Genomic DNA, 10,234 nt, shown 5'->3' with positions numbered 1-10,234 from the left:
CCGGCCTTTCTTTTGCTACCATGACTCCAAAACAATAACAATATGCCAGTAGCAGACGAAAACGAAAAAGCAAGAGAGAAACGAGTACAAACGAAATGAGAGAAGTAAACGAGCACCGTAAACGAGGTTTGAAGGAGACCACCTGTTAAGAATCAATTAACTTCGCTCTGTACCTCTGTTTGTTTTTTTTTTCTCCCCATAACGGGGGGTGGCAAGTTGTTTTTTCTTCTTTTTTTTTCGTTTTGCTACCTTATATTTCTTCAACTTCGTTGGACATGTCCGAATCATCCGAGTAGCTGTAATAAGCTTTCGCTTTCTTACGCTCCCGTCGTTTACTCTTAGCCTGACTCTTTCCACCCGCTGCTACCGTTTGCGGAGTACCGTCATCTTCTTCCACCGCATCGTCACTGTGCATCGGTGCAGCTTCGGGTGCGGTTTTCTCCTCTGCTGCCTTCGGTGCGGGCTCCGGATCCGTGGTCTTGTTCTCCTGTGCCAGCTCATCCGCCGGGTTGGCACTTTTCTGCTTCTTCACCAGCTCCACCAAATATTTGTAGCGGGCGACACACTCTTCCTTCGATTTGCCCGGCACGCTGTTCGCTATTTTCTGCCACCGGTCGTAATTGGCCGATTTCGGGTACTTTTGTATGGCAACCTCGAGCGCCTGCTGCTGCTGCTGGGTCCAGTTGCTGGTAGCCGTTTCGTTCGGTCCACTGTCACGTGTTTTCGTCTTTACCTTGGCAGCAGCGGCTGCACCTACTGCGGCTGCCTGTGCCGTATCGGACGCGTTTGTACCATCGGACTGGTGCGGTAGACGATAGCCACAATCTTTCATCTTTGCAGCCATGTAGGTAATTTCCTCAACCGTTCGCTGCATTAGCTCCGCTATTACCTCCCAACGGTTGCTTGTACCGCCCGGATATTTCTTTACTAAGCGTACTAGCTCGGTCAGATCGTCCTCGGTCCAGAGGCCACCGGATTGGGGCAGTGGCGTGTGTGCGCCCTTGTCGGCATTACCACCGGCGGCAGGTTTCGCGATACGCTGACTGTAAGCAGCCAGCTCCTCGTCCGTTTTCTCTGGTACAATCATTTTTTTCGATCGCTTTCGAAGGATGCGATTTTCTTTATCTCGCGCCCGTTGCTCTTCGAGCGAAGCTTGCAGTTCGATCTCCTCTTTCTCGCTGGAATGGGGAGTAAGCAAATAAGAATCATTTAATAAGTGATGCCTGGAGTCCTAGCCTAGCGTACTAACCGTTGAAGTTCCTCTTCCTTTTGTTTCTTCTGCTGGGAATACAGCTCGAACATCATGCGTATGGCCGCTGGCGTACCCGTTACGGTGTTCCAAACCCAAACCGGTATCTGGCACGGTAACGTGTTCTTAATGCTAGGCAATGGGATCTCATTGATCAGCTCCTCCAGCTGTACGTTTGTCTGTTTTTTCTTGTTCAGCTTTTTCAGCTTGCTGCCTACAATTTGTTCCTGTCGATCAATGAAAGCGAATTAGTTGGCTGTGTTTAAAATAAGAATACCAGCTTCCAGCTTAAACTTACCGCTGTATATTTCTTCTCAATGTACGCCGCCCAGGCAACAAAATACTGCATCACAGTGATGACAACGAAGAGTATGGTGGCACTCTCCACCATACCCATTTTCCGGACGTGGCGATAGTAATACAGGGCCGATTTCCAGTTCGGCATACCTTCCTTCAGCACTTTGTCGTACTTTTCTCGCTTTCCCGGATCCTTCAGGATTTCGTACACCGAGACAAGATTGCGAAACCGAATGTTCGCATCCTCCGCATCGTTCTTGTCCGGATGCAGCACTACCGAGAGCGTCCGGAACGCTCGCTTGATTTCGGTCAGCGTTGCCGTCTGGTTGATGTTCATGAGGGTATAGAAATTTTCGTTCACCTCCTCTACCAGATCGAACAGTTCCATATCTTCCGAGCCCCAGCCATGGCCACTGGTTGGTGGTATCGTTGTTAGCAGCACCATCATCATCATTGCCAGCAGCGATGCAGCCGACCTGGCATGATGATACCTCCGCAGCTGCATGATTGGCGCTTATCCTCCCTGTCACTGTCCGCACGACGATTACTGAGGCAAATGCATCTAATTTTAAGAAAAAACGTGTAGACGACGATGCTGAACTTCACGGACCACCCTACAAAACATACCGTTTCGGCAAACTTACCCGAAATTGTTTATACGTCACCTTTGCTTACGAACACATACGCATACAGTGTCATTCTTGCTCGCTTTTGACAGACAGCACCAATCATGTAGTAACAATTGGTAACAATGCATTTCCTATATGAGCTGCCAATAGGGAATTTTCCGACAAATTGCTGTGAGAATCAAATACAAAGCGGGAAATTTCAAACTGTTGAAACCGATGTTAATATGTCGAGATATCTCAAATTTGCGGTTTCATCCTTGTCTACGTTGTCTTGTGTAGTTAGCTTTTGTATGCGCCAGGTTCTCAAAGAGTGGTTTAAAAGCGAGAAAATTTCTCAAGAACTTATCAGAACCTGAAGTTTTAATCTTGAAATCTCTCGTGGCACGCCGCCTCGACAGCATACTGCGATCGAAGTTTTCATTTTTTGTTTGAGCACTTTTCCTTGTGCCTAAGCATAATTCCCTTTACATCAATCCTCAACAAGCAAAGGCTCAGGGTTTTTGAAATAAGATTGCGAATCAATACGGATGGTCCGTATTGATTCGCATGGCTTCGTCCTTTCGTCCGGCTTTTGTGTATACCTTCGTATATTTGCTCTATCTGTGTAACCGTTGGATGAGTGTGTATTCCATGTAAATTTTACTAAGCCAGTCTAAGTAGTCTTTCATGATGTGCAGACCTTTCTTTCCATTCAAATGTTCTAACAAGAAAGATACATATTTTGATTAGCAACCTGATGTATTCACATGATTTATTTCGTTCACTAGCAGCAATAAAGGTGATCTTTTCACGTCCAACATGCCGACCATTACTCCCGTTTATTCAGTGATAACCTCTGAAATTTATACAATAGTTATAAGAGATCGTATTAGAAGGTGGAAAGCCAAACAAAAAGTAACATGCAAAACTGCAAGCGCATTCATATTTGGTTAGTTGAAATAAAACCACGTAACACAATGGAAGGAATTAAAGAAGGGAACTGTTTAGATGTTGCTAGGTTGGATGAACTACCACACGCCGCTTTGTTAGGTGTTTGTTCCACTGCAAACGAAAACACAATCAACGCAAAATCTGGAAACTTACGACTGCTCAACAAAGAGAAAAATGATTTAACCTATCACTTTTCGTCTGTAAAAATAATAAAGTGTATCAGTTAAGCGCGTATAAGCTATAGGCTCGTTGGTTGAAATGCTAAAAAAATCCCTATGTCCTCAGCATGGCCTCTTCCTTAGTGGAGCTTCGATCGCTGGGAGTACTCGATAGTAATAAACTTCCAGTTAAAAATTACACCTGTTGCGTTTCAAAAACCACCGGATGATTTTTTTTATGGTTTTGATTTTGGTCAGTAATTTTGTTTTTTGTTTGTGTGTTGGGTTGCTATCTTGTCGTGTGAATACTGGCTCTATTACTGATGCTATCACTGGACTGGATCAACAGTCCATACCGGTTTTAAGCAGCAGCAAGATATCAATCAACTTATTGTTTACTGTTGCACTATTTCAGCAATTGGAGGAACAAATGCCTGATAAAGGTAAGGGATGTACTGTTTAGCCGTATTTAACGCACAGCTTTCCCGGAGCAGTTCCTCACATAGAGCGGGAAAGTTGTGACTATTAATAGAAAATCCGATTTGCAAAAGAATGATGATGCAATCTCAACTAAACAAATCCAATAAATGCACTGGAAATGTCCAAAATTCGCCCTAAACTAAACCATCAACCATTATGTGCTGCCTATAGTCCTCCGCTCGGTAACGACCCAAGACCATACTTACTCTCTGGTTTGCCGCCCTGCCATTTGGTGAACTTGATGTGCGAATCATCACGCCGAGCGGCCTGAGCCCTCAGCTCCGGTTTCAGTGCCTTTCGCAGCAAGCGCGCGGCAATGTTGGAATAGTTGATGTAGCTAAAACAAAATTCGGATACCAATCGGTACAGATGCAAGAGTTAGTAGGTTATATAACGCCGGTACAGAAACACAGAACCGTCCCGTGCTGCCCGCTGCTTCCCTACGGCAAACTCACTTCAATCCAGCTGCTCTCCATGCGGCCATTTTTGCTGCTCTAGTGTGCTTGGGCTCGGAGACTGCAAAATTCGGAGATGGTGACAAAATTAGCAACGAAACGAACGCACGGGATTGCTAGCAAAAAAACAAGAAACTCTTACCGCTGTTATCAAAATGTTGCGGAGTGTTAGGCTCTCTGCGTGGTGGTGCTAAAACAAGACCAGATCAGGAAATGTCTGATATTTTGACGTTTGCGATTTGACATATCGGCACGGATTGTATATTCACCTTGGCAGCTATCAACTGTCAGTTTTTGTACACAAACAAAAAAACATTTTTATTTTTCCTATCATCACAAAAAGTAACACCTTAGGGATGGAGAAATCCGTACTTCGTATGGATTTGAACGAATTTTCTCTCCTCTAACGTATCCAGTCGCGAACGTTTTGTGCCTTTCCGTGTGACCAGTGTGTAAGTTTAGCGAATCAAAACATTCCCTATTTGACAGCTACCCCCCCAAAATGCTCCGAAAAAGGGGTTGTTTGTTGGCATCTTTCGTGTAACTGAGTGTTTTCTTTTTGACGTCTGCCTGAGAGAACATAGCCGTCGTCGTTGTCGTTGTCCCGAGAAACCCCCTTGGATTTTGTCATCATCAATAACACATTCGAATGTAACTTTGGTACGGTGTGCTGTGGTTGTTTCCTCGGCGGTGTGGATCACAAGATCAACCAAATAAGCGCACGGAATGACAAATGCTGGGCATCGGGCACGCACCACCAACCGCACGCGACAACATACGTACCGCCAGGGAAACCCGTCCCGTCCAACCAGTGGCAGCGACGTGTTAGTTTTGTAATTATACTTTGTTTTGTGCGTACGCGAGCTGTCCGATCTAATAGATCCACGAGAAAACGGAAACCGATCAAACAACGGTGGCGGCGGAGTGTGTACGTAGGTGGAAAGTGCTTAGAGTGATAAAAAAGCGGGACCATAACGGGCTCAAATTACCATCCCCCGATAGTGTGTTGGATGGATGGACACAACATGATCGGGAGTGAACAGTGTTTGCTTTTTGATGTGTGATTTGACCCTAATCCATCCATCCTTATTGCTTTCTGTGTTTCAGGCTCGGTTTTCATTGCTAGCACATCCTGTGGGATCGGGGAATTCCGCAACAGCAACCCAAAACATCACCTCATCATCACCTTCATCAGCAACCACAGTCTCTGGTGTCTGTGTGGTTCCGCATAGGGAAGCATTTCGTAGCGAAAGGTGAGTTGTCCATTACCGCGAGCCTCATTACCCGGTGTGGCTGAGTAGTTTATTTTGGAAGGGGGAAGATATACATGAACATTTCGAGCAACCTACCGATACGGTTGGCTGGGTTCGCTGTAAAGGTCTGTTACTTATCGCATAACAAATGGAGTACACACAATATTGGGCACTTCCAAAGTGCACCTCCCATAAAACGAGCTTTGCCAATTACTATTCAAAAATCGCTTCACAAATACAGTGTTTCGAGCGATGTAATGAAATTGTTGCAATTTGCAATCAGTTGAATTGCAAATTCATTTCACTATGTCATGATTGGTGAGCTCCATAAGAAGCTTGTAATAATCAACAATCCATTTGTAAAATATACTGAGTGTTTCAAAAATTCCATTGTATGAATCGAAACCCTGTATGCTATTTATGTGGTCCATGCGACTGTTGGAGAAATGAGCCGATGAGATCCGCACGTGTATACATGAACAATTGTCAAGGTCCAACCGAACGTACCGAGAAGCAGGGATGAACCGGTTTCTGGTTAGCACAGCCACAGCCGAATCACGAAACCTTCCTCGGCAGGGTCAAGCAGCATTCAGCATGTGCAGGAAGGAGGGGGTCGAGAACGATTGCATCAACATTTCAAGGGCTGCTGCTGCTGTTGTACGTTCTTCCCGGGCCATCTTCCGTTGCTTTGGTTTTGTTTGCTCGCGGAATGATGATGCTACTGCGAGGTAGCCGCGGTCAACGTCAATGACCTTTTTTTTCTTCGCGCGTAAAGACACGGAGTCTTTTGCGAGACGGAAATTCCTCTTGTGACCTTGCGCTGAAGCGATGAGATCTCCGCTCTCTTTTGATTGCTGCATCGTGTTTTTTTCTTCTTGCCCAATCGGTTAGAGGCCGCATCATAGCCCAACTGCCCCACCGGTCATAGGATGTTGAATTACAGAGCCCTCAATGAAAGGGCCACTACACCTTTCCCGCTTCCATACCTCAAAAGGGCTAATACCTCCTTTGGACCAAATACAAACACTTGCTGGATATTGATGTAGAATTGCGTTGCTGTAGGATTTTCACTAATCGTGATCTGGGAGGGACTTGTGATATTTGCGCTATGGCGTGAGTGATGCTGTATCGCTACGGCCCTTTGTGCATCACAAAACAGATGCAAAATGTTTGTAGGTGATTGTGCAGTGTCCGGATAAGACTTATCAATCCATTGTTGGTTTTGAACAGTGTTTTTACCCATTAAAAATCAATGAAGGATGAGCCAACCAAATCCGTTTTCTATCCATGCTAATGCACTATATCAGAAGTTATTCCTCTCAAAACACTGTAACTCATCATATAATAAAATTCCAACGCGTTGCGTTGATGAAGTTTGTATTGGACTTTTTTCTGCGCTGATAACTTTATCTCCAACGGCTATTTGTATCTTGCCCGGGTCAATTAATTGTTTCCGATGAATTTTGTTTTTTTTTTCGCCCAGTCACTATACTTCCTTGATGTGTTTTGGAACGCCCACAGCACCGTTACTTCCAGTGCCAAAGCAAGCAGAGTTCGGTTTACCACCTACAACACCAACGCTAGCATTAGTAGCAGCAGCCGCGTATGATGCCCTGCCCGGGATTGAAGGTTTCGCACGTGATATTTGTGATCGTCATTTTGATAACAATAGTGTTCTACTCGTCGCTCAATGGCCGGCACTTTATACTCGAGCCGCGCCGGTACGCAAACCATCGGAAGAACGATCCTAGCCCGCTGCTAGCGAACCGGACGCTGCAACCGGCAACGGTCGCTGACAAAGCGTTGGTACCACCGTCCGGCCCCGAACGCCAAAAGTGCAATGTGTTCCAGATCGTTGTGCAGGGCTGCGGCTTTAACATGCTTACCAAGACGCTCGAGCGGGCCCAGCAGCAGGAAAAGAACCAAACGCAGCTGCTCGCCCAACAGATGCAGCAGGAGCAACAGCAGCAGCAGCAGCAGCTGCTGCTTTCGCAAGACCAACCGGAGCAGGAAACGGCTCCCGAGCAGGCGAACAACATCCAGCGAATACCAAACCCTTCCTCGGTGAAGCTTTCCGCCGCAGCGGCAGGATCCTCTTCCTCTTCTTCCTTGCCGCCTGCCCCACCGGTCCCGACAGTACCGGAAGCGGACGGTGAAAAGGTGATCAAAACGCGCGACCTCTACCATTCCGGCCATCTGCCGGATGGGGCGTGCGTGGCGAATCTCTGCCCACGCAACGGTACCGACGTTACGCTGCTAATACTTGTGACGTCTGCACCGACGCACCGCGAGCAGCGGCTCGCGATCCGGCAGTCTTGGGGCCACTACGGTAGCCGGCGGGACATCTCGATCGGGTTCATCGTCGGACAGACGGATGAGGCACGGATCGAGGATCAGCTGGCGGCGGAAAGCTACATGTACAGTGATCTGATACGGGGCAACTTTATTGACAGCTATCGCAACCTAACGCTCAAAACGATTTCCCTGCTCGAGTGGACGAAGCTGCACTGTCCGAATGCGTCGTTTCTGCTGAAAACGGACGACGACATGTTTATCAACGTGCCGAAATTGTTACAGTTTATGGAGGCGCACAGTAACCAACGGCGGACGATATTTGGCCGGTTGGCGAAAAAGTGGAAACCGATACGGAACAAAAAGTCCAAATATTACGTCAGCCCGGAACAGTACTATCCGCCCGTATTTCCACCATTCACTACGGGTAAGTATTAATTTTCTTACTTTTTCTTTTGGTTTTGTCGTATTTGCTTATCTAGCGCTTATTGTTTTTCCTCCCCTATCAACAGGACCGGCCTATCTGCTGACGGCCGACATCATTAGCGAGATGTTCGAAAAATCCCTCAGCCAAACGTACCTCAAGCTGGAGGACGTCTACACGACCGGTATCGTCGCACAGCTGCTAAACATACACCGGATCAATGTGAAGGAGTTTCTTAACCGCCGGATAGCGTTCAACCAGTGCAACATCAAGAAGGCGATCAGCATCCACATGGTCAAGAACAACGAGCAGCTTGATCTGTGGAAGAAGCAGGTGGACACCAGTGTTTCGTGCACGTAGAAGTATTCTTTTAATATTAACTATTAACGCTCATTGGCGCGTTCTAACATTGCTCTTGAAAATCCCTATTTTTTTTTTTTGGTTTGCGTTGTCCTGTCATCCTACTATCTCCTACAAACAAACCAAGACATAAAAGACATCTTTTCATACTCGCACATGCACACATTAATCGTTCCACACAAGAGGAACGAGAAAGACGGAGAAGAAGAAGAATGAAAAAAGGATAATAAATTAAAATCTCTTGTAAATGTTATTTCTTTAAAAAAAAACTTTTTGAAACAAAAATCCTTTTTATTTTTGCTAGAGCAAATTGCTTGATAAGCAACTGAAGTAACAACAACAAAAAGAAAATACGAACGAAAAACATATAAAAAGCGTACGAGCATGCCTTTTTTTTAAAAAAAAGAACAAAAAACGAAAATTGAAACATTCCCGTCGCTTTTAAAAGTGTGTGTTTGTTAAAGCGAAGCGTATTATATATACCACACCATTTGCAGGCATGGTGTGTGTAAAACTGTATAGAAATATCTTGTATGCGTCGTCTGTATGTGTGTGTGTGTGTGCGCGTGTGTGTGCTCTAGTTAAGTAAGCATCGTGTGGTTAGATTTGCGGGACGGAATATTGTCCCGCTGAGGCTGACTTTGAATTTTAACCCCTTCCTGATTCTCCCCGCTAGTTTTTCCTTTAATTTCCTTTCGGGTGGAGCAGGAAACATACTTTAGGATGGTGTCGAAAAGCGTACATATAAACGAACACACACAAAAAAGCGATATATTTATATACATGAATGTAAAACCCATATTTCTAAAAGAAACATGTATCACTCCACCACTACCACAACGTCACAATAGCCTAGCAGCAGTGTGTTGGGTGAAGGAAAATTGTATAAAAAAAAGCAAAACTATTTTATATAGCAATTCTCAGTACGATTTTTGTTTAAGGGCTGTAAATATAAGTTTGCAAAATGGTCGCGAATGGAGGGAAGGAGTTTGTTCCGTTCGCGACAAGCAGAACTATTGGCAAGCAAGCAAAAAAGCAAGGAAAGTAAGCGAAAAGCGTTTCATTTCGCTGTGATTGTATTGTGTATTTTTTTAAACATTCGTTTAAACTTTTGTTTGTTCTCGATATTAACGTTTATTTATCACCGGTCCGGTTGATACCGGATTAGAATTTAACCAACTGATTTGTGGGCGATGAATAAAATGATTCTCTCATCGGTAACCATTGTGTTCTGGTGTCTGTCCCCATTATTAACATTAACTTCTATTGCTTGAGTGATGTATCATCTCCCATGGCACTTCATGTCTCATGTGAGACATTGACAAAGACACACATACAAATCGTTTCTAGCACGTCCTCGCTGGAATTATAAGGATGATGATTGGGAAAAGTATCAGACAGAAATACGGTTCAACTTATCTCTTGACCAAACTCCATCTATTTCACTCCTTCCTCTAAACCCAGTGGCGAATTTAGCCTTTCGGAGGCTCTAAGCGGAGTGGAAATTGGGGCCCCCTCTATCGAATTGAATCTAAATTCGGTAAGTTTGTTGATCATTGATCTAAATAAGACAAACACTGAAAGTTGCGGGACCGAAAGACACATCTAACGGTATGCTGCACGCTTCCATCGGACCAAAATTGGTCGAATTTTGTAAGATTTTCTACGAGAATGCTGGGCGGCGAGTTGACGAAGAATTCGCCAGCA

The 10,234-nt window shown here is 45.2% G+C and overlaps 3 protein-coding genes across 5 annotated transcripts; 1 reads left to right on the top strand and 2 right to left on the bottom strand.

Moving 5' to 3' along the window:
* Positions 1 to 237: 237 nt before the first annotated feature.
* Positions 238 to 2,051, bottom strand: LOC126556941 (uncharacterized protein F54F2.9). The gene is made up of 3 exons (XM_050212520.1): positions 1,548 to 2,051; positions 1,250 to 1,476; positions 238 to 1,178 (listed from the first exon to the last, which is right to left on the bottom strand). Exons 1-3 carry the CDS (start codon positions 2,049 to 2,051, stop codon positions 251 to 253), a joined length of 1,659 nt encoding a protein of 552 aa, XP_050068477.1. The 3' UTR covers positions 238 to 250.
* Positions 2,052 to 2,894: 843 nt separating this feature from the next.
* LOC126561665 (protein stunted-like) lies at positions 2,895 to 4,245 on the bottom strand. 3 transcript variants are annotated; one of them, XM_050217957.1, is made up of 4 exons: positions 4,199 to 4,245; positions 3,934 to 4,080; positions 3,259 to 3,289; positions 2,895 to 3,010 (listed from the first exon to the last, which is right to left on the bottom strand). In XM_050217957.1, the coding sequence occupies exons 1-3, from the start codon at positions 4,225 to 4,227 to the stop codon at positions 3,265 to 3,267; spliced, it is 201 nt and encodes a 66-aa protein (XP_050073914.1). In that variant the 5' UTR covers positions 4,228 to 4,245; the 3' UTR covers positions 2,895 to 3,010; positions 3,259 to 3,264. The 3 variants fall into 3 exon arrangements, with proteins under 3 accessions (XP_050073914.1, XP_050073931.1, XP_050073922.1); XM_050217974.1 differs by having other exon boundaries at positions 3,259 to 3,303; positions 3,950 to 4,080; positions 4,199 to 4,227; XM_050217965.1 differs by lacking the exon at positions 3,259 to 3,289 and having other exon boundaries at positions 3,950 to 4,080; positions 4,199 to 4,227.
* A 2,692-nt stretch (positions 4,246 to 6,937) lies between these two features.
* On the top strand, positions 6,938 to 8,547 carry LOC126557707 (beta-1,3-galactosyltransferase 5-like). Its single transcript, XM_050213577.1, has 2 exons — positions 6,938 to 8,170; positions 8,256 to 8,547. Exons 1-2 carry the CDS (start codon positions 7,057 to 7,059, stop codon positions 8,525 to 8,527), a joined length of 1,386 nt encoding a protein of 461 aa, XP_050069534.1. The 5' UTR covers positions 6,938 to 7,056; the 3' UTR covers positions 8,528 to 8,547.
* The last annotated feature ends 1,687 nt before the right edge of the window (positions 8,548 to 10,234 follow it).

Source organism: Anopheles maculipalpis, chromosome X (genome assembly GCF_943734695.1).
Source record: "Anopheles maculipalpis chromosome X, idAnoMacuDA_375_x, whole genome shotgun sequence".
NCBI classification, from domain to species: Eukaryota; Metazoa; Arthropoda; class Insecta; order Diptera; family Culicidae; genus Anopheles; species Anopheles maculipalpis.
Note: the sequence above shows the minus strand (reverse complement) of the source record. Positions and strands in the feature narration are given on the sequence as shown.

Excerpts from the sequence above, each read along its gene's own strand:
- LOC126556941 (XM_050212520.1), bottom strand. The coding sequence starts at position 2,051 with ATGCAGCTGCGGAGGTATCATCATGCCAGGTCGGCTGCATCGCTGCTG. Across the intron at positions 1,477-1,547 it reads TTGAGAAGAAATATACAGCG|GAACAAATTGTAGGCAGCAA; the intron begins GTAAGTTTAAGC and ends ATTGATCGACAG. Across the intron at positions 1,179-1,249 it reads AAGGAAGAGGAACTTCAACG|CGAGAAAGAGGAGATCGAAC; the intron begins GTTAGTACGCTA and ends TCCCCATTCCAG.
- LOC126561665 (XM_050217957.1), bottom strand. The coding sequence starts at position 4,227 with ATGGCCGCATGGAGAGCAGCTGGATTGAA. Across the intron at positions 4,081-4,198 it reads TGGAGAGCAGCTGGATTGAA|CTACATCAACTATTCCAACA; the intron begins GTGAGTTTGCCG and ends ATTTTGTTTTAG. Across the intron at positions 3,290-3,933 it reads GAGAGTAAGTATGGTCTTGG|GTTAAATCATTTTTCTCTTT; the intron begins GTCGTTACCGAG and ends GAAAAGTGATAG.
- LOC126557707 (XM_050213577.1), top strand. The coding sequence starts at position 7,057 with ATGATGCCCTGCCCGGGATTGAAGGTTTCGCACGTGATATTTGTGATC. Across the intron at positions 8,171-8,255 it reads ATTTCCACCATTCACTACGG|GACCGGCCTATCTGCTGACG; the intron begins GTAAGTATTAAT and ends CCCTATCAACAG.